This window comes from Lissotriton vulgaris, chromosome 9, assembly GCF_964263255.1.
Source record: "Lissotriton vulgaris chromosome 9, aLisVul1.2, whole genome shotgun sequence".
NCBI lineage: Eukaryota > Metazoa > Chordata > Amphibia > Caudata > Salamandridae > Lissotriton > Lissotriton vulgaris.
The window spans coordinates 823,489,897-823,512,779 of record NC_141697.1 but is presented as its reverse complement, the minus strand read 5'-3'; the positions used below and the strand labels follow the sequence as shown (position 1 = coordinate 823,512,779).

Genomic DNA, 22,883 nt, shown 5'->3' with positions numbered 1-22,883 from the left:
GGGGACGTTCCATTAGGAATGTACAGAACATTCTCGCAATCTTACACGCGTCCCCTAAAGTCACTCACAAGCACAAAACCCGCCAATCATTGAAAAAACACATTCAAATACAAAGGCAGACTTATGGGATTTGTTAATGTTTGCATCAATGTTTTTGTCATTTTAAAAATCACGATTGTCACGTATTTTGGCTTGCTTATGAACAAATGGGTTCAGTCAAATATTTAGCAGGTACGGCTTTTGCTGGGTCGAATAAGCATGCGCACACTCTGGTGACTTGTACTTACTATGAATCTTTTGCAGGCAGCGACTCTGCTAAGCAAACGGACTACAAGTCACCGTGGCAGTTCAGATTTTCTGCCCGCCTCCTTAGTTCAGGGGGCAGCAGTCCACAAGTCTGTTGTTGTCCAATCAGTGACAGCCACTGCAACAGCCGGTCACTGACTCCATGATGTGAAGCTGACCATTTGATGAATAAATTAATTCACTGTGGGACAGACAGCATGCAATAGCGGCCTGGGCAGGTGCAAGCAACAGGCAGTGCTGCAAGAGCTATGATTTCGGCAGCCCCAGCACACCAGTAGCCAGCCCAAGCCGCTTTCTCCCAAAACAACCTCCCAGCCTTCTCAAGCAGGAAGAGACATCCCCTCCCCATTGGCGCCAGACTAATGGGTGTATCAGACTAGCCTGGGCACTACCGCGATGTCAGGCTGTGTGAGAGCCGCAACGCAGAAATCAAAACGAAACATTGTTGCATTGTGCAGCGAGCCTAACAGCAGCATCAACTCTGCTGCAAGACCCAAGCCTGCAGCGGGAATAGCGCGAGCACGCCATGTAGGGAGCACTGCTAGCTGCCACACTTCACTCCATGATATAGTTTAGGCAGTGCTAATGCGTTTCAATGCATTTCAGTGCGGTGATGCGGATCACCACACTGAAATGCGTTAGTCTAACACCTGATGCATGATACTTGGCGGGACTGTGGCAGGACTGCATCAGGTGGGCATGAAGCAACATCACCAACCCCAACAAAGAGATCACAAGATGCAAGAAAGGAGACAAGACACTATGAACATCACTGTAATAAAAACCTGCCCAAACTCCATTCACCGTCCTGTTGAGAAACGGATTCATTTTGCAAATCATCAATTTGCAACTCCAGATCTGTGTGCTTTGGATAGCTCGGTCTCTAGATGGGTGGGATAAGTGGCACTCCCACATTTAAAGTACCATGCACCTCTAAAGAGCAGTGTTTCTTTGTTTTGTATTTAGTATCACACAACATAAATCCACATGTATACATTTCCACTTAGTATGTTGTTTTAAACAAACACATACGCAAATACTTACTGGTTGCAAAACACTGAAGTTGGTTTACATCACATTTCAAGCTCTCTGCATTAATAGCAATGAACAGAGTTCCTTCCGGACAGTACATTCTTGCTAGTTTTCCATTTTTACACTTTATGTGAACGAACAAGTATTCAAAAATCTGGAGACAAACAAAGACAATAATTATTTTCATATAATATAGAAAAAAGTATAAATATAGCCAATCAAATGTGGCAACATTTTATCAAAATTAAGTAACTATTTTTTAACCTAAGTCTACTTTGTCTGGTAAATGACAGATTTTTAAAATCTGAAAAGGTCTACATTTTGAGGAAATGACAATGTAATAACTCAAGTTCTTACAGTTGAACTTTTCAGTAATATCAAGCATTTTCTTCAAGTTTATCAGTGCAATACAAGCAAGAGAAATGTATGTATGTTATTGTCATTTCTCCAATGGGTCTATTTGTTTCGGGTATTTTAGGTATTTCTAGCTAAATGTATCCAGTACTCTAACGGAATCTAACACTTATGAACGCATTACTCGGTTGTGTCTGCCTTGTTATGCGCAAAAGTATCACCCAGACGCAGGATTAGGATGCAAAGCTCAACTGCTGACTCCTCAGTCTCATTTCATACTGCTACCTGATTCACTTAACGTACACACTGTACCTTAGTTCTCATTGCAGAACGTCAACCCACAAGCTGCCGTCATTGCAATTCCTTACGAGCTACTGTTAAAATTCATGCCGTTTTAACAGGTTTATCATTTGATTTCCACTCAAACTTTTGAGCCACAGAAAAAACAGAATCACGCCGTTACTGCATTATTGGCAGAGGGTATTTGACAATTTGGCAAAGTGGCAACCTGGTATCAACAAGCATTTGCAATGCAATAGGTCTCGCCTTTGAGACCTTATAAGTATTTAGCTATGCAGCACATTAGCCCAGGGGCTGAAACATCTACTGTTCTTTAACATGAAGGGAAAGTAAGCACCAAACTGCATGACTCGCCAGGTATGGGAACAAATGGAGAGAAATATTGACTTTCAGCGGGAAATGGTACAGTCCAAAGTTCTGTTTTTAATATAAAATCAGGGCCTTCGTTGGTCATATCACTGAAAATACAAGATATGAAAAAAATATTATTGTCTACAGGTGCTCGTAGTAGACAATTTCTATTGACTGGAATATAGAGAATGCTAAAGTGATTCTGGTATTTTACTGACTTCTGCTGGTCGTTTTCTATCAAGAAAGTTAAACGGAGGCGGTTGCCAGAAAAATTAAAAAAAGCAAGTCCCTCAGCAGAAAGCAATTCTAGTATTTTACTGACCTCTGCTGTTTTTTTTTTTTATCAAGACAGTCAAATAGAGGCAGGTGAACATAAAAAAAAGTCCCTACGCGGAAGCAGACAAGTCATAGGGCTGATCTCCAGAGCCCACAAAGTACATACACATAAGTATATACTAAAGTATCCAAGCATTTGCAATGTAATAAGTCTCGCATTTACGGGAGTTTGAGCTATTGCCATTGTATATGACAATGCCTTTTATTTATGTGTTGATTTTAAAACAAATAAATAATAGGCATAGTCATTTACAATGGTATAGCTTAACACTTGCAAATGCGAGACCTATTGTAATGCGAACCCCAGCACCCATGCTAAAAAAAAATGTAAAAAGCGGTGGTACTAATGAGGGACTCCTAAGCCTGTTGACCAATGAAAAGCCACAGTTTACAGTGGACAATGACACAAGCCAATGAAAAATATGGGCGGAGAATGTGCGGAGCGTCAAGTGGCTACCTGACTACAGTGTGCCTCGCAGAACACCACATGCGCTGCCAAGACTCGACATAAAAAGTCGCTTGGAGCTGTAAGGGAATCATTCTAGATTTTGTTTAAATTCATTCATTTTGTGTTTTTACACAAAGCAGAAAATTGGGCTTATACCGTTTTTTACACCCGATTTTTTATTGCTGGCATTACAGGATGAGCAGAAAGAACTGATTCCTGAATTTTGCGCTGGGAGTTGTATTTTTAAAGCAGAGTGGTAGAAGGAACACTGTATACAAAACAGTCACAGCAAACATTTTTGCCTATTGCTCCCTATTGATCATGGTCAAAGTAGTAATCGGCTGCAAAAACTAACCTGACACCATGTGCATGCAAAAACTTCCCATGGGGTTTATGTACCCACTGTTACTTCCAAACTTGGATTGAAGGTATTAGGAAGAACCATCAGGTTCAGGACGACCACAAAGAACAAAGTGGTAAATTCTAGTCTTCCACTAGGAACGAAGTGTCATGTGATACAAGATGTATTTTCAAAAGAAGGGGAGGAAGTGGATCAGGTGAAGATCCAAGGGCTCAGATTACCATTCAAGGAAAATAGAGAATGGAAGGTCCAGCCAAAATCAGAGCCCAAAGGGACAGTGACTAACAAAAAGCGACTCAGCTGTTCCTAAAGGAGAAAAGAAGGGAAGGTGCGGTCACAGGAAGGGTAGAGGTAGTGCTCAGTGGAGGGCTACTCTGGGTATCCAATTTGTTGGATTTAATGGCCTCACACACCCTTGCGAGTGTCATGCTTCATCATAGGCGTTTGCTCCTCGTAGGGCAGGCGGTGCAATGCCCTACGGGCTCACCTCAAAGAGGGGCTCTTTGACGGAGATCTTTTATCCAACTGCCTATGGGTGAAGTGAGAGTGAGGGGCCAGGAAGGAAGGGATAGTGTAGATAAGTGGATTTAAAATGTAGCACAAGGTACCGGAGATCAATTTATTCTGGTGGTCCCCTGCCACAAGTAAAAACAGTGGGTAGCCTATGATTGCAGGAAATTAGGATTCCACGGCACGATCCAGGACTACATTACATATCGTGAGGTCAACATGTTTCTCGCCTATGCACATTGGCTGCGATTCTTCAGGACCTAGTTAATTACATCTATCTCTAAAGAACATGACCTAGTAAAGTGTCAGTTAATATTTACAGTTGTACTACCTGTTGTACTACCTGTGTGGGACTGCGCTTGCCTAGAGGAGACAAAAGAAATCATTACCATAGTACAGTGACAACAAGTGCCCTTTGTGACCGTGAACACGCCGTGTTGTTGTGGATAAAGTGACACATTAGCAGTGACATACTAGTGGTGATTGGTGACCAGTATGTATTGACTTATATCACAATTCAACACAACACAGCATCCATAGATTAAAACAAATTAAAAACAGCAGCAGTTTCTTCAGAGTCTCTGGTTCACAACCTATGGCAAGGGTAACATGTTACTCACCTAATGGTCAAGGAGTATAGGTGTCAACAGTAATAACACTCCTTAGCACACGTGTGTCACAATAATGTTATATATACAGGTGTTTCCACATTCTGATACAATTACAGAGAGTAGTTGTCATTGGTTCATCAGTTCGTATTTATTCTTGTTCACTGGAAATTTTCCACACAGCCGACACGTGTTTCGTCGTATTTGGGAATGGGGGTTCTGCGGGGGTCCGTTGAACGGGGAATACTTTGCGTTAGGAACACATCGGGCGAAAGCCTTCCTGTAAAGACTGATACTTGAAGTCAATTGGACAACACTTGCTGAATATTAGACAGCAGAGGACCCCCGTAGAACCCCCATGCGGGTTGGAATTATCACCGCATACTGATCAAAAGAGAACAGATCTGGAAATAGCCTTGAAAAAGTCGTGGGTTACATTCCCAAATACGACGAAACACGTGTCGGCTGTGTGGAAAATTTCCAGTGAACAAGAATAAATACGAACTGATGAACCAATGACAACTACTCTCTGTGATTGTATCAGAATGTGGAAACACCTGTATATATAACATTATTGTGACATACGTGTGCTAAGGAGTGTTATAGCTTGTCTAAGGCTGTTGCCGTGTTTTGGAAGGATTAAAGTGGTTCCTTCTACTTTTTAGCACCGTTAGATATAAATCTCGAATTCAAATCAACTGTGAGACTTTCTAAGTGGCGCCAGATAACCTATATCAAACCACTGCTTGTGCTTAACTAGGTGTCAACAGTATCCGGTAGGTTTGACATCAAGGGGGGGGAACCATAGGGGTTTAAGGCTAAGGAGGGAGACAAGTAAAAAAGCACGCTAAATGAATCGTTTTTATCATTACTAAACAGGTGCCTGTTGTAGTTGGAGTAAGAAAGCGGTGGCCGGCGGACAGTATGGAGCACTATGTCATCGCAGTGTAGCGAGGGTTAGTTAGCCACGTCAGCCTCGTTAACAATGTATGATGTTAAATACCAGATATTCGATCCCACTATTAAAATATTCTTATTCCCATTGTTAAGGTAAAGCATTAATCGCCTACTGGGACGGTTCCCAAGTGGAGTGCATCGTGGAGTTTGCATATTGCTCAACCCTTGTCGTTGCCGCTAAATAGAGGGAGGAGGAGGGGCTGCAGTAACTCCCCGTCTATTGTTAGATTAGGGCGTTTTTAAGCGGCGTGTCATAGTTCACTGGTCGAAAGTGTGACCTCGCAGTGTGTATAACGAGTTGGGGGGTTAGCGTAAGACGATAGCCTGATCATCAGTCCTGGTCTCAACTTAGAAAGGTGAGGGTGAGCGCTCCCTTGTACTGTCTACATCGCGTTTTAGTTTTAGCGCTTCGTGGTGAAGACCTTAGGGAAACTCGCCAAAAAAGTTAAGGGGTTCATCTTTATCTCTAGATCTCGCTCCCGGTGCCCATATCGCGGTAAGGAGTCAGTGCTCACTGGTCAAATTAAATAAAAGAGTGCTGCCTCGCAGTGCTCATATCGCGTCTGGGAGTTTGGCGCGCAATAAGTTAGACTAACGGGAGACATCCCCAGTGTACGGGTCAGCGGTGTGCAAGCCGCGCCACCGCATGTCAATCATAACGTCTGTTACCTAGCGAAGGGGGGAAAACACTTACTTCTCGCTGCCTCGATCAAAGCCCGTTGTGCCTACCCATCGCTACCGGGATCCGGAAAGCAATGGAACTCAGCGTTCAGGTCTGTTAAGTGATTGTTGGGGGCGTGGTCATTGCTGAAGGTGATCCCGCCATGAGTGTCATGTGGGATTGGACGTTATCATGGGGGCCATCTTTGAACGGACCAATACTCATTGATATGAGTGTAATACATGCAAGTGTTTGTAGAAAAGGGAGTGATTGCCAATTCTTACATGGGAACTATGTGTATTAATATAATCACATTAATCTGGAGGTTTGTACACACATGTGTAACAAGATTAAGTTCTTATAGTTTATGCCGGACAAGGCAGGAGATGGGGATAAGGGGGCAACCTTGTGTTGGTATGTTTGCAGGTACAGTAAAGAGGTATATGAAGGCCAATTATTATAGCGCACTCCACGGGATATCCTCATTAAGTCCCCGCCTATCTGAGGTTAACCGATGTATCCACCTCTGTTCCTTCTGGAACAAGTTCTGCTTAGATTTGTTGCTTGGTGTCTCAAGGATGAGCCATCTCAGTGAGTCAGCAGTGTGGTTATGGTCTACAAAGTGCCTGCACATCTTAGTATTAGTTTTTTTGCAATGAAAGTTGCTTCTGTGTTCTGTGATGCGGATGTTGATAGGGCGGGTGGTCATGCCCACGTATTGTAGATCGCATGGGCATCTAAGTAGGTAGATGCAGTTAGAGGTGTTGCAGTTGGTGTGGCATCGGAGTTCCCACAGAAATGTCTCTGTTAACTGGATGGACTTGATAATACTAGTAAAGGGGCAAACACTACATGAACCACAGGGGTAGTGTCCCTTAACTGGAGGGAGTTGCCAGAGTGTATTTTGCCTGTGGGTTTCAATTTGTTTAAGCCTGGTTTGCACTAAGATGTCCTTGATATTTTTAGACCTTTTGAAGGCAAACCTGGGGATCTCAAGGTTAAGTATGTATTCCCAGCCCACGAAAACCCTGCAACAAAGACATCTAAAAATGGCTGATTTGTATGCTAAATAGATGTTGGTTATCCATATAGATGGGTGCAATACTGACTTAGAGCTCAGGTTTCTATTTCTATTAAAGAGCTGACCAGGCGCCAGTCCTTTAGAAGACAGGGATGATACCAAGGATAATAGATGGTTATGCAAAAACTGCTTCCACATGTATGCAATGAATGCAAATGCAACTGTGTTGGCACTGTACCACCATGTGTGGGAAATGTGCATGTGTTGTGTTAACGACAACCAGTAATGACAATTTCAGGAACTAAATGTCAATTATGAGAATTCCAATCATTTCCAGCCTTGTGCGCACCATTGTATATGTGCTACCTCCTAGGAGGCTGCCCACAATTACATCAATGGCATCTTATAGTATGATTATTTCAAAAGCTGAGCAAATTAAAATGCCATCGGACCTATGTTAACCACAAATCATGTCTCATAGAAAGTGTAGTGCTATTTTCGACTACAATTATGTCACGGGATGTGGTTTGGTCCTCTATTGCTAATATTTTAGAGGACAGCAAGTGTACTGTCGCTACTTTTTGTTGGAATTATTTTTTATGGGACATTACTGGCAGCCTTCGCGAGGGACTTTATATCTGCTAATTAAAATTAACACATTTGGGAATTCGCACATGTGGCTACAGTGCATGGGTGCTCATTTGTGTTTGATTTGTAAACCCTCCGATAAAAGGCCGACAACATACTAATGTTAGTGCAAAGCCTTAAAAAGGGTTTAGTTTTCAAGTGAAAATAATAAAGAATGTGGTCACTTCGCAATTTTGATAAGTTTTTATTAAATGTTTTATGGCCAGCCTTTTAGCGGTGGTGATGTGGCAAAGTTTGTTCATGTGAGGGTGTAGATGTACAAAATGAAGACAGAGCCTTAGGGAAGAACCAACAAAGTCCTGTGCATCATAGGACGCGGAATGCATGACAGATGATAGGCGCCTGACCTGCAGCATAGTAGGCTCAGAAAACGATGGACAATCGTGAGCTGGGTTCGGAGCACTTACAGCCTTGCAAAGTTAAAGGTAGTCGTTCTCTAGTCTGAGTTGGAATGGTGAAGAGTTCCACAAGGAGAGGTTTTGTATGTGGTGTTCGGCATCCTCCACTAGAGCTGGTGTAAAAGAAACTGTCATCTTCGATCTGTAGCTAGTTGGAATATTGATTATTGCAATGTGATGCTTCCATTCCCAAAGATCATGATCTTTGTTTTTATCTAATCACTATCCCTTAGGCCCTGGGACATGCAGACAAGAAGCTAAATTGACACTAAATCTAAAAGGGAGCTCTGTATAGGAGTGTGTTGTGACTGCATGCACGAGGGCCAGATAGGCCAGAGCTACCTACAGTCTGGACTGCCTAACGGAGGCCATGTTCAGACGTATGATTACATCATTAAACAAGGCAAACCATGAAAGAGAGAAAAAATAGATTTTTACCAAGTTCTGCATCACTGACTGACACCAACAATAGGCATTCCAGAATGTTCCTTTCTTTGGTGATGTCAGCTTGGGTTTCCGGCCATTGTTATCTCATTCACAAGATGGCCCATTTAAATTCAGGCAGCATGCAATGCCACTGAACCTCTACCTGAGAACCTACAACAGGGTCCTGTATGCAAGCATCCTGCCATCGACTTACATTAAGGCTCTGCAGCATACAATGCCACCTTGAGAGCAAATTTGCAAGCCGGTCATGTCTGAGAGCATTGTGCCATCTAAGTACATTAGGGTCGCACACCACACAGAGGCAATCCTAGTAGGAAAAGCACTGTGTGCTCCTGGATATGAGGAGTGTGCTTTCTTTATACATTAGTGTTTGGCAGCTAGCAATGCCAACCTTTGAAAAGATTGTACAAGTGGAGTTTTCAAACGCTCTTTGTCATGTACATACATTAGGGCTGGGCACAGCGCCTAGTCTAATATGCCTGCAGGCACATTTGTGTAATTGGATTGTATTTAGATGCGCTAATGTAACCCCTTGTGCCCTAGTTTTGCTAATTAGTGGGCATGCAGAAGCAGAGGATGTGACATCAGAGCATGCTGAGAATATGTTCTTATAACAGGCCTTGGTCGGGCTATATATTGTGACTGTTCTATGGGGTAATGTAGGACGGGCTGCACTCCAGAAGAGCTGTCCCCACTGGACACAACTGCAGACAGGCCCAGCATCTGGTGGGAATGTACAACGAGGGTCATAGCTGGGAGCACCGGTCCTTCTGCATACATTAGTGCCAGGCAGCATGTGCAAATAAACCCTGTGAGGCACAGACAAACCCAGACTTTATGGGTCCCCAAGATCTTGTTTAAACTCTTCGAAGCCAATAAAGAGGTTACACATGCACCCACCCATCAATGTACTGATATTGGATCCTCCAGCCATCTTATATCAAAGACTTGCATCCTTTTCGGCAAACAAGGTGAATAACATTTGTAACATGAATGTAGGACGACTTCCTCCCCAACGTATTTCCCAGGTCAGAAAGGGCCTAGGATGTACAATAACAAACTTTCATTGAGTTCATTTCTTTCTTCTCTCACTAGTCCAAATGATTGAGTTAGTTAAGAACAGGAGAGACAGTGCTGCCTCCAAGGATATTACACCTCCAGCTCTTCTGAAAAACCTAGCGGAAGCTTGTGAATCTAATTAAATCTTACTTCAGCATGGGGATGTCCCAGCAGACCTAACACATACCAAGGCAACTCCAGTGTTCTTTAGAATACCAAAATTTGATACATCTGTTCACAGTGCAGAGACCCCGACGGGAAGACACCGGGGATCAGACGGGCCAGCATCAGGCTCATCGCAGCCCGCCTCCCAACAGTGCACCCCGAGCAAAAAGGCTGACCCTGTCAGGAGCCAGCAACCTCTACCGGGTCCATCACCGCCGCTTCTGGGCCCCTCCGCAGTGCAGAGACCACGGCGGGAAGACACCGGGGGTCGGACGGGCCAGCATTGGGAGGTGGCTACAGAAAACAAGGGGCCTCCACAGAGGCTCCAGGAATAGAATGGCTGCAGTGCCCTGGAGGCGCCCACCCGCAGAAGGCACATAACAAATTGGGAGCTGTAAAAGTGGAAGAAGCATGGACTGCTGGCTGTGCTACAGTGCGCACCTACTCTGGCGCATGCAGTACTGCACGTCCCGTTCGGCGGGCATTTAAGAATCAGGCAACTCCCCTAGCCACTACACAAGTAGCTTTAACAGCATTAAAATATTTATTTTTCCTGCGAGTACAAAGCGTGTGCTTGTCTGCACTGCCCCAAATCCGTTTCAGGCCAACTGTCCGGACCCGGTTCCGCCGGATAAGAAAAGGGGCTCACTCTGACCCATTGCTGTTTTAGCCATGGTGAGCTGTGCAGTGCCGGGAGCTGGAGGAGGCGAGGGTTCCAGGCGCGGCAGTAGATGCAGAGAGAGAGATGGTGAGGAAGGAAGGGGCAGTGCTGTGATGTCAGGCATCGTGCGCATGTCAAATGTTATTGACTGCGCACTATTTTAGCAAGCACTTGCAATGCAACAGAACTCGCATTTACGCGAGTCCGATTGCATTTAAAAGAAGAGTGCGGGCGGGCAAAAATGCACAAATGGGAGTGAGGGGGGGTTGTAATGGGCCGAGAAGTCACAGCTTGCAGGAGGGGAGTGGGGGAGCCACGGGAACAAAAGAGTTTTAAAAGTAATGGGGCCAGTAGCTATGGAAGTATATATATATGAGGACATGGCCATGAGGAAGAGGGACTAACAAGGCTAAAACCAATTGAAAGGCAGCATTTAGGACCTAATCCAATGAAAAAGATAGGCCAGAGAGTGGGTGGAGTTTCCACGAAGCTTCCACACTATAGTGTATACTGTATTCCTTGCAAAGCGATGGCAGCGCATTCGCGCTGCAACGCTAGGCAAGACCTAAAAAGGAAAGAAGCGCTTTAATATAAGGAGGCTGCTACCGATTAAAAAACTTGCATTGTTGTACTGCCTCATACCATAAATGAATGGCTTACATTCTATTCATGCACAGCCCTCATCGCTACAAGTGTTGTAGTCTCATATGACTTTGAAGTCTTAGGCACCCAGCTCATCTGGGATAATAAAAACCAGCACAGAAGAGCAATCAAAAGGACAAATATTATTTATTACATTTCAAAAAGCACACCGTCATAATGAAATCGATCTGGAACACAAATCAAAGGCTGGGAAATCTGCCAAAGTCCTTCATAAACATGCCCAATACTTTTTGTGAAATGCACGAAGAAAAGGAAACAATATAATTGGAAGGAAAATTCTTCCACTCCTACTTGTCACTTCTAGGGATGTCAATTTTTATTTGTTCAGTGCACATTTTAATAATTCAAAGTGGCGTGCTGCTAACTCCATAGGAGAGCTTAAGCCAAGGAAAGGATTCATTTTGCCATTGTGTACACGAGTCGTAGGAAATTTAGGGCTAGTGTAGTGCAAGTAGGTTATGCATGTGTTGAAAAGGGCCTGAATTAACTCAAAATGTAGTTTAGTTAGTTAGAGGAAAACAACCAGAGAAACTTGTGTATAGGGTCATGGTTTAGCATCGTGTAAAACAGATTTGGATTCTCCAAAGGCCAAACTTAACTGAAAAGCAATAATGAGCGAGGTGACACCCCACTTACTCTATCCGACTTGTTTCTTCACAGAGAACAATGACTGTACTAACCTTTGGACTCGTTACAGTTTAAGTTAAGCCTACCTATAAAGTTTATTTGTTGCTGGCAGGTGTTCAAGAGTTGGACAGCATCACACACATGAGGTGACAGGAATTAACTGAGCTGGAATTCCGGCATGGACTAACCTATGTGCCAGTGAAATGCTCCTCTGAATAAACAAAGGCTTGAGGTCCGGGCTCCTGTCTTTTCTCCTGTGGAAATCTGCAGTTCGAGAGGAGTTGCTGTGATATACATATATATATATTACCTACTGGCGGTCGCCAGTAGGTAGTTATAGTTAGGACCTAGTTTCCATAGGAAATCCGCAACATTCTATTGGGAATTACTTTGGCGCCGGTTGATGAATCTTCGTGAATTTCTCAAAGAAGATGGCCCGCTCTGCTCCGCTCCTTCCCTGAAAGTTTTGGGGGGAATTGTCAAGTGGGGGCTGAGAAAAAAGGGGGGTCCCAAAACGTGTTTTCCCCATGTTATTTTCCATAGGACGATTAGACACCAGGCGCGGTGCGTCCATTGGGGCGTAGGGGCGTAGCCCCACTAAGCCCGGGACGCACCGTGGCACTGCAGCTAAGCTTAAGCCAGCAAACATAATTACACACTAATTCTATCTTCACAAATTAGCGCCACGCACAGCGCGGGAGTGACGACACGGATCATGTCAATGTAATGGTGCGGTCGGAGTGCGCAGGGGGTGGGGGGTGGGGCTGCTGGTCTGCTGCAGCTGCTTCAGTGACAGTCTGCAGCAGGCCAGCACTGTGCACATGAGACTACCGGGCTGAGACTTGCCCGCGCATGCGCCAATGCCAGCAAAACACTTTAGGCATGGAGAAGGGGCTAGGGGTGCGGCTTCAGCCGGGCCGGGTTTTCAAAGGCTGCCCAGGGCGAGTACACAGTGTGCCCCCCTAGCCAATCCAGGTGCTGCATGCAGCGCCAGGATTGGCTGGTCCACCGCGCAACATCCATTATTGGATGCCGCGCGTGGGTGGGCGGGGGCAGAGTGGCGGGACCCCGGGCAGGAGGAGAAGCAAGCAGACCCCGGCGAGAGCCCCCCATGCCCGGTGTGTGACCCCCCCCCCCACAGCCTCCCGGTGCCAGTCGTCCCTGGAGGGGCTGCGAGACTCGAGGTGCAGCAGGAGTCGCTGGCAGAAGTTGTGGAAAGTTTCCAAGAAGATGCCGAAGACGGTGAGTGCGGCGATCGGGAGAGGGGTTACCGCATCACAGTCTAATAGAGTATCTGCTGCATACAAGGTGGCGTAAAAAGCCTCCAAGTCATGGGCAAATTCCTCATCCCAAGACCGCAGGGAACCCGCCAGGTGCCTCAGTTCAGTGATCCTCCGGTCCACTGCTTGAGCTCTGAGACGATGTGCCAGCATGCGCTCTGCCTTTTTGACCCCAGCTTAATATTTCTGGTTTACCCTAAGCCAGCTGTGTGTGGTGGTTTTGAGAGGGAGAGGGCACAGTTTGGGGACTCTTGTAAGGTTAGGGTGGGTCTGCCAGAACTGCACAGGCCTCGTATTCCGAGGTGTGGTGGGAGCTTGATTAGGGAACGTGATATTTTGCCTGTCATGTCACGTCATTGCACATTGTGAAGTGTATGGTTCCCATTTCATCTGCCCTTCGATATTTAGGGTTGCACGTCCTCCCCTTGCCTCTTTAGGATTCCAACGTAGCCTTTCCAATACACATTTTAATACCTACAAGACGAATTTGCTCTCCTGTGATGAATCAGGAGACGGTGTTAGCCAGTGTTTGAATGCGCGCAGAGTGAGTTTCACAAAAATTAATCTACCCCTTTAGAGCGCAGAGCAGGCCGGCAAGAGGCCCGCTCAATCTTAAAGTGTTTTATAACCACCTTGGGCGCGCAGTTCAGCTACAACTACCGCTCAACATCCTAAACTGTCATCTCCATCTTCTTGCAGCATAAAAATGATTTTTTCCTATAATAAAGACTTTTTATAATAGCCATAATGTAACTACAGAGGTCCTGGATGTCTTGAGATAACTTCATTGTGACTAGCACCTCGCGCCCCCCTGGGGACATGTTTGCCTCCTAATAATCACCCTGTCAGTCTTGCTTTGCTAATTAGAGTCAGAAGTCTAAAGGTTTGACGCATGTGAGTCACAAAGTTTTCATCTTGTGCTTGAACTTGACTTAGTCTCCAAGTCTACAATAAAACATACCAGAAGCGCATCCGCGGGTTTTTCGTGTGGTCCTTACGCAAATAGATTGGTTTGCACGTTGTAAGTTAGCAGAAACCCAATCATATCATCTGGTTCTTTTTACTGGTATTTCCCATTTTCAGTAAAGACAACACCTTTGGTTCCCCCCCTTATACATTCCAGCAGGTCAAATATGATGAAATGTAATGGAGCAGAAGACCCAGGAAATACTGGGACATGTAGAAAGCACCTAAATCTGCATGTTGTGCTCCATTTTTAGGGGCACGACTCATTATCGGTGGCATTCATCCTAAGCAATGTTTCTTCTGCCCAACCCATATCTAGTGCTTGTAGTGGCTTCTGTGCTGCCGTTAGCTGACAGCGAAAACTGCATCTGAACCGTATTGGGTGTGAGAGACTTCCAGTTCCTTAACCTAGGTTTCTAATTTAAGCCGCTTGGTGTGTGGATCCCTATTTTAGCCTGTGGCTATTGCAATAGAGTGGCACACTCAACCACCATTATGGTCTCCCGTAGGGTAGAGACAGAGCTGCCTGATATTTTGTTAGTCTGTGGAAATAAGGTTATGGCTGCCAATGAATCTGTCAGTATGTGAACATAGGAGTTAAGTATTGAGCCAGCAGATCTTAGGTGCCGGCGAGTCTCTACATGGCTCATATTGTAGTATGTGCGGCTGAAAAGAAAGTATATCCAGTGGATGTGGGATGCATGTACCTCTATATATTCCTTAGACTAGCTTCCCCCAACCACTGTCTAGTGGCTGGAGTAAGGCCACCAAACTGACTCACCCGTGGTGTGGACGTATCCCCCTGATCATCCATCATGATTAGGGCTCCTGGTTTTATGGTATTTATTTTATTAACATTTCCGTCTGTATTTATCCATATTTATTTTTTGCCTATATAACTGATATATATGTCAATGTTTATTTTGTGCTTTGAGAATAAATGGAGCCGTAAAATGGTATATTCCTGTGTTTATTTAACTCTTGAACATGCATACATGGATGCCTGTCACAATTTAGCAAATTAAGCCGCCATGTATAACTAAACACTACACTCATAAGTACATATTATTGTTATACTACAAAAATATGTTAACATATGCCTATTTAAGGAAATCTCATCCTGTTTTTTAATTCCCCATGATTTATGTATCTTTAGTGCTAGGAGGTCCAAGTCTGTGCCAGAAAACAATGTGAATATGTACGTAAATATTTGAAAGTTCCATCACTGACAGTATAAGATAGGTTGCATTGTCATGAAGTTTGAAGTGATGCCATCACTTACAGCCAAAACCGGCGTAAACGCAATTTGACCAGTTGAGCACATTTACATTTGTTTTAGGCACCAAGACTTGTTTAGCTGTCTGCCCCTCCCTCGGGCTAGTTGCAAGACTAAAATATACCCAAATTGCCACGCATAGTGATTGTGTCTGCCCAGTCCCTGTGAATTGTACACCTTCTTAGGTATTTTGTGAAAGTGTTTTATTTTTTTAATAGCGCATGCTACCTATATTGAGTCTTTTTGAAGCTGCCTACATATTTCAATACAACTCGAACATGGCTGTAGTAGATAGTGAGACCTTTTCTTTTGGACCTGGGAAATTAGGTGGTTACTGGGCACGTATAGAGCGGGGACACACTGACAAGTGTAACCAGGCGCTTTATAAGCTCAGTATTATTATATGTGGTGGGCACTGCTAAGGACGGCAGGACGGCACTTTGTGAACGCTGATAATCTAAATCATTGCGACTGACATGCCTTTATTTAATTGCCTCAAGCTGTGCATGGTGCGAGTGTGAGCCACACTGTTAAAACATGGTATTTCAAGCTGGTATTTATTTAAAGTCTTATAGTCTGAATTCAGCACCTGAGCATAATAGGACGGAATGTATGAAGCTCTGTGGTTATACTGAATAAGCAGCTACCTATGTTATGCCATCTATTAATGTAATAACTGCACTTTCACAATTGCTTTATTAACCTTCCTGCTTTCTCAAATTTGCTTGAAAATGCATGATTTTTCTTCTTTTTTTCAAAATTTTCGTGGGGGGGTAACCCCCCCAAACCCCCCTTTTGGGGTTCGGGCTCACTCGCTGCGCTCGCTACGGTGCTGTATGCAAATCGCTTTGCGCCCCACCACTTTCAAATGTCACCCACCGCCCCTGTTAGACACGGCTACAGCCCGAACTGCTGAACGAAATTACAAGAAATTTGGCAAAATGGTAAAGTCTGATTCGCAGATCACGCTTTTGCTTAAATGGTGTAAATCCCTCCAGTAGTTCCAGAGAAAATCCAAAGAAAAAATAAATATATATCTAGGAGCGCGCACGGTGCGCGTACGGTGCGCGTATCGGGTGTGCGCGAGCGGAATTCTGATTTGCTGTTAGACATCTGTCAGCATTCCAATCGGTCAAAACCAGGAAGTGTTGGCCACCATTTTGTGTCTCCGAGGCAGAAGAGAGCCAAAAACAAAAGTGGAGAAGGTGAAAAGGGGGCAGGGTAGAGACTCCCTGACGCCCTAGGCCTTCTCAGGGGGTCCCTGAAGGACCCCGAAGGCCCAAAAAAACATCTGATTTTTTTTAAAATAGCGGGGTACCCGCCCGGTGCACGCACCCGTACGCTCACGGTGCGCGTACGTCGGCAAAAATAAGACAAAGAAATACAGTTAAATAACAAGTTTGAGTGTTTAGATGTTGGTTGGCTCTAAAGAGAACCGTTGTGTTCATTGAGTGTTTTTTGTACCTACAAGTAAGTACCAATGCAGAGTCTAAAGTTCAAGAGGAAGACTCTGTTCCCCTCATCTGTGAAATGTACACCGTCTCCTCTATAAATGCCTTTCATGTTGTAACGCAAGTTGTTGTGGTATATAGAACCCATACCATAGTCTCTGAGGAAAGCAGAAACAGACTTATTCACATGTTTCCTTGCTTTCTCAATCTGCGGACAATATTGGTTGGACCAGTTCCATTTTTGCCTTTGGCATATATTACAATATACAAAGGCAGTTTGTGGAAAAAGTAACATGAATTGCCCAAAGGTGTCCTTTAAAAGCATTTCCAGACCTACCCCAGTCAAAGTGCCTAGGTTATTGCCACCACAGTGCACAATTATGAGGTCAGGGTGTGGGAGATGCAAAAAGGATTTTACCAATGGCATCAATTGGTGACATCTCAATCCTCTCTGGCCAATCCACAATAATATCCACATTTGGTAAATCAAGGTTGGGAAAGCATCTATTTGCTGCATACCTTTCACTCCAGAAAATATAGCTGTGTCCCACAATCCACACTCTAAGCATCTTGAAGGGAGATCTGGTTGTACTCAGATGGGCGCTGGAAATGAATTGGCACTTTGAAAAGTAGGAGTTTAGAAAAAAATGTGGATGAGATTCAGTGCACTTGAAAAAAAAGAAATGATTGGTGGTTTCTGAAAATTCAACATTGAAAACTAGGGTGCATGCTTCTGTTTTTTAAAAGGAGTAATGCTAATGGTTAAGAAAAAGTCATTGAAAGGAACAATGGACAGAATAAGCTGGTATATTGAGAAGTCAAACAGCCTTGCTGGTTTGGTTTGCAACATTGTGTGATGAACTTTTCACCTGTGTGTTCAGTTAGGTGTTCTATGGAGTGTTACCATGGTAACAGGCAGAGAGGGCAGTGGGGGAAGGTTGAACATTATGTGAGTTTGAAAGTGTTGAAATGTAGAACCAATTAAAATGTTTTGAAATGTCATTGGTTATCTACATGAATATTTGTGGAAAATGAGAGGGAATCAATGCCATTCTATGGTTCCAGTGACTGGTGCACAATTCAGAGATTCTGCTTAAGAAAATCTGGTGTGTGATTGACACTGTTCTAAATCTACAAAAGCATTTTAAAAGGTGAGTTAATTTGTAAGGGGATCTATGTTGTGCACTTTAAGTTAATAAGAAAAATGTGTTCTAATGTGGAAGCAGGAGTTTATTTTTATAGAGTCTGATTCTGAATTTGTCTGCTTTGGGAAAAACATTAACTCATGAAATGATTACTACATGCTACAGAGAGAGTTGCTATGGCATTTCTACAGCACACCCAGGATCTTTATTACACAGCATGGAGACTATCTGGAAATTAAGAGGCCTGACACACATACTGCATAGGACTTTCTAGCACTACATGTCCTAAAGCCTGACTCACTTCATCAGGACAACTGATGCATGTGTTTGCAGACATGGGAATACACAGGCGCGCAACACCCATTGGGCTCACCGGGCTTCAGCCCCCCCGTCGTCTTCTTCAGCCCGGGCTAATTTGACACGCACTGAAATGACTGCGCATCGGAGCTGAGAATGTCATTTTTATGATGCTTTCTGAGAGGCCCAGCAGCTCGAGCCAGCCCGCCTCTGAACAGTTTCAGTGAACCCTCTGCCGCCACCTCTTGTTTTCCTTTACTGGCGCCGAGGTGATATCCTTGCCTGAAGGCAGGGATTTCACCCAAGCACTTGATGTGTTCAGCATGGGGTGGGAGTGGGAAGATGTACACAGCAGGGGGAAAGGGACGGCCAGTGCAGGTGACGCTTTTCCTTTGTAAAGGAATTTCTGCTGGCGTCATAGCCAAGGGTGTGCTTTCTGTGCACTTGTATGGATGTGTATTCCATACAAGTGCACAGACAGCAAACCCTGGGCTATGACGCCAGCAGGAATTAATTTACAAAGGTAAAGCTTCACCTGCACTGGCCGTCCCTTTCCCCCTGCTGTCTGTGCACTTGGATGGAATTCACATCCAGGGTACTGCTCATCAGATAAATGGTGAACAGGGCCATTTCTCTTTTTGCATCCAAGGGCACCAACGACGCAGAAGCAGAGGAGGCCCTGGCAAGGAGAAACCCAACTCAACTGAATAGTATCAGAAGAGCAGGCAGCCGTTTTTTATGTAAGTTTCAGTAACTTTAATGCATTCTTCAGCACAGCATTACTTACTGCCTGCATATCTAGGTTACTCTAAGTGACTTACATGGAAACGTCAGAGAGGAGAGTTCCCTCTGAATATGCAAATTTAGTGTAAGTTTGTAGTGTTCATTTTTTGGGGTGCTAGTGGGTAATTTTAGGGTTCTGAGTGGGTATGGTTTTTAGGGTGCCAGGGGTAATTTTAGGGTTCAGGGTAGTAATGGGTTTTGGTGTGCCTTAGGGTAATTTTAGGGTTCAGGACGGGTATGGGTTTTGGGGGCCAGGAGGGTAATTTAGGGGTTCAGGGAGGGTGTGGGTTTTGGGGTGCCAGGGGTAATTTTACGTTTCAGGGTGGGTATGGGTTTTGGGGAACCAGGGGTACATTTTAGGGTTCAGGGTGGGCATGGGTTTTGGGGTGCCAGGGGGTAATTTTAGGGTTCAGCGTGGGTATGGGTGTTGGTGTCCCAGGGGTAATTTTAGGGTTTAGGGTTTTGGTATGCTATGGAGTTAATTGTAGGGTTCAGGGTGGGTATGGGTTTTAGGATGTGAGGGGGGAATTTTAGGGTTCAGGGAGGGTGTGGGTTTTCGGATGTCAGGGGGTAATTTTAGGGTTTAGGGTGGTAATGGGTTTTGGGGTGCCATGGGGTTAATTTTAGGGTTTAGTGCGGGTATGGGTTTTAGGGTGTGAGGGGGGGACATTTTAGGTTTCAGGGTGGGTGTGGGTTTTCGGGTGTCAGGGGGGCAATTTTAGGGTTCAGGGAGGGTATGGGTTTTGGGGTGCCAGGGGAGAATTTAAGGTTCAGGGTGGGTATGGGTTTTGGGGCAAGGGTGTAACTTTAAGGATCAGCGCGGGTATGAGTTTTAGGGCTCCAGGGTTTGATTTTAGGGTTCAGAGTGGTAATGGGTTTTGGGGTGCCAGGGGGTAATTTTAGGTTTCAGGGTGGGTATGGGGTGCTAGGGGGGTAATTTTGGGGTTCAGGGTGGTAATGGATTTGAGGGGGCAAGGGTGTAATTTTAAGAATCAGTGCGGGTATGGGTTTTGGGGTGCCAGAGGTAATTTTAGGGATCAGCGCGGGTTTGGGGTTCTAGGGAGATGATTTCAGGGTTCAGGGTGGTAATGGGTTTTGGGGTGCGAGGGGGTAATTTTAGGGTTGCATGTTTTCTCCGCTTGACCTGAGCATTAATCGATCCTGATTATCTGCCATTTTAGCCCCGCCCCATTGATTAACATTAGCCACGCCCCTTCATTTACCATGTTAGCCCCCCCCGAAATTAAGACCTAGTTGCGCCCCTGGGAATACATGTACTCATGGAGTTAGTTAAGCTTTAGGACATGCAGTGCTTTATACTCCTAGCCCTTGCATGATACCATACACTGCCCAAACACAACTGCATTGCTCTAAACTCAGAAATATCAATCCTACCATGTCCCCCTACACTGCCTGAACTCCACTGCACTGTCTTAAACCCTGAAACACCATCCCTAGCAAAACCTGCTAAACTCTTTCAACACTACTGCACTGCTCTAAACCCTGTAACACCATTCTCAGCGAATACCCCTATAATGTTGAAACATGAACAGCCTTAAACCCTGAAACAGCACTCCCTGCATGATCTCCTACACTGCCCGAACACAGCTGCTGTGCCTTAAACTCTGAAAAAACACCCCCTGCTTTACCCCCTACACTGGGTGAATACTACTGTAGTTTTCAAAACCCTGAAACAGCACTCCCAGCAAGACCCCATTTCACTGTAGTAATCATTTTACTGAATTGCAAGGGATATTGTCATTTGTCTAAAATCGCAGTGTGAGTCAGTATTCATTTCAGAAAATTGTGGCAGAATAATTTGCTTACTTGATGTGTTTAAAAATATGGGAACACATGTACTCATGAAGTGAGTTAGGCTTTAGGACACGTAGTGCTAGAAAGTCCTATGCAGTATGTGTGTCAGGCCTCTTAATTCCCAAATAGTCTCCATGATGTGTAATAAAGATCCTGGGTGTGCTGTAGAAATGCCATAGCAACTCTCTCTGTAGCATGTAGTAATCATTTCAGGGAATTGCAAGGGATATTTTTATTTGTCTAGAATCACAATGTGAGTCAGTGTGTTTTGAGGAATATTGTGACAGAATCACTTGCTCAGTGCATGTGTTTCCAGACATGGGAATACATGTACTCATGGAATGAGTTAGGCTTTAGGACATGCAGTGCTTTATACTCCTAGCCCTTGCATGATATCATACACTGCCTAATCACAACTGCATTGCTCTAAACTCAGAAATATCAGTCCCACAATGACCCCCTACACTGCCCTAACACCACTGCACTGTCCTAAACCCTAAAATACCATCGGTAGCAAATCCTGCTAAACTGCTTGAACACTACTGCACTGCTCTAAACCCAGAAACACCATCCTCAGCAAATGCCCCTATAATGTTGAAACACCACTGCACTGCCCTAAACCCTGAAACAGCACTCCCTGCATGATCTCCTACACTGCCGGAACACTGCTGCTGTGCCTTAAACTTACTTATGGAGTGAACCACACTTTACAACATATAGTGCTTCTAATTGCTATGTAGTATGCTAGTAGTGGTCTATAATTGTAAGAAAAAAAAGGTTTTTTGGTCTTCACAACAGATTTTAATTATCTATAGAAAGAATATGCCTTCAAAGAGTGAGAAAAGAAAACAAGCATTGGAAATGCAATAGGTCTCGCAGCATTAGAGTTAGTGCTTTTAGAATTGTTTATGGGTTTTTTTTTGTAAATCTTTAGCATTTTTGTTTCCTGTAGCCAATGCTAAAGAATTACAAATAAAAAAAGCCATAAACAATTCTAAAAGCTGTAACTCAAATGCTCCGAGACCTATTGCACTGTGTGAGGGTGAGGGGTTGAGGGTGAGGGTGGGTGAGGGTGAGTGAGGGTGAGGGGTTGAGGGTGAGTGAGGGTGAGTGAGGGTGAGGGGTTGAGGGTGAGTGAGAGTGAGGGTGAGTGAGGGTGAGGGTGAGTGAGAGTGAGGGTGAGGGGTTGAGGTTGAGGGTGAGGTGTTGAGGGTGAGGGTGAGGGTGAGTGAGGTGTTGAGGGTGAGTGAGGGTGAGGGTGAGTTAGGGTGAGGGGTTGAGGGTGAGTGAGAGTAGTTGAGGCTGAGTGAGGGTGAGTGAGAGTGAGGGTGAGTGAGGGGTTGAGGGAGAAGGTTTGAGGGTGAGGGTGAGGGGTTGAGGGTGAGTGAGGGTGAGGGGTTGAGGGAGGGTGAGTGAGGGTGAGGGTGAGTGAGGGTGAGGAGTTGAGGGTGAGTGAGGGTGAGGAGTTGAGGGTGAGTGAGTGTGAGGGGTTGAGGGTGAGTGAGGGTGAGGCTGGGGTGAGTGAGGGTGAGTGAGAGGTTGAAGGTGAAGGGTTGAGGGTGTGAGGGTGAGGGGTTGAGGGTGAGTGAGGGTGGAGGGGGAGGGTGGGGGGGTGAGGGGGTGAGGGTGTGGGGTGAGAGTGAGGGGGTGAGGGTTAGGGGGTGATTGTTAGGGGGTGTGAGCGTTAGGGGGTGTGAGCGTTAGGCGGTGTGAGCGTTAGGGGGTGTGAGCGTTAGGGGGTGTGAGGGTGAGTGTGAGGCTTCGGGTGTGTGACGTTGCGTGAGTGTGAGTGTGTTTTTCTTGTGATGTCCCACTCTATTTTGATTCATTCTCCACTAAGTTCGGTGATTCATTGGGGGTGCGTGGCTAGCCGAGCTGCGAGATGGCCGCCATGTGAGCGAGCCCACCCAAAGTTCTAGGGCTCTGTGCAATGACAGAAGTTACAATTCTTGACCAG

General features: G+C 45.0%; 1 protein-coding gene across 1 annotated transcript in view; it reads right to left on the bottom strand.

Annotated features, from left to right (window-relative positions):
- Positions 1–22,883, bottom strand: part of TOP6BL (TOP6B like initiator of meiotic double strand breaks) — a 2,408,555-nt gene that overhangs the window by 2,321,161 nt on the left and 64,511 nt on the right. Inside the window, exon 3 of the mRNA XM_086939520.1 lies at positions 1,351–1,492. Coding sequence (XP_086795646.1) covers positions 1,351–1,492 — 142 coding nt within the window. The remainder of the gene's footprint in view (positions 1–1,350; positions 1,493–22,883) is intronic.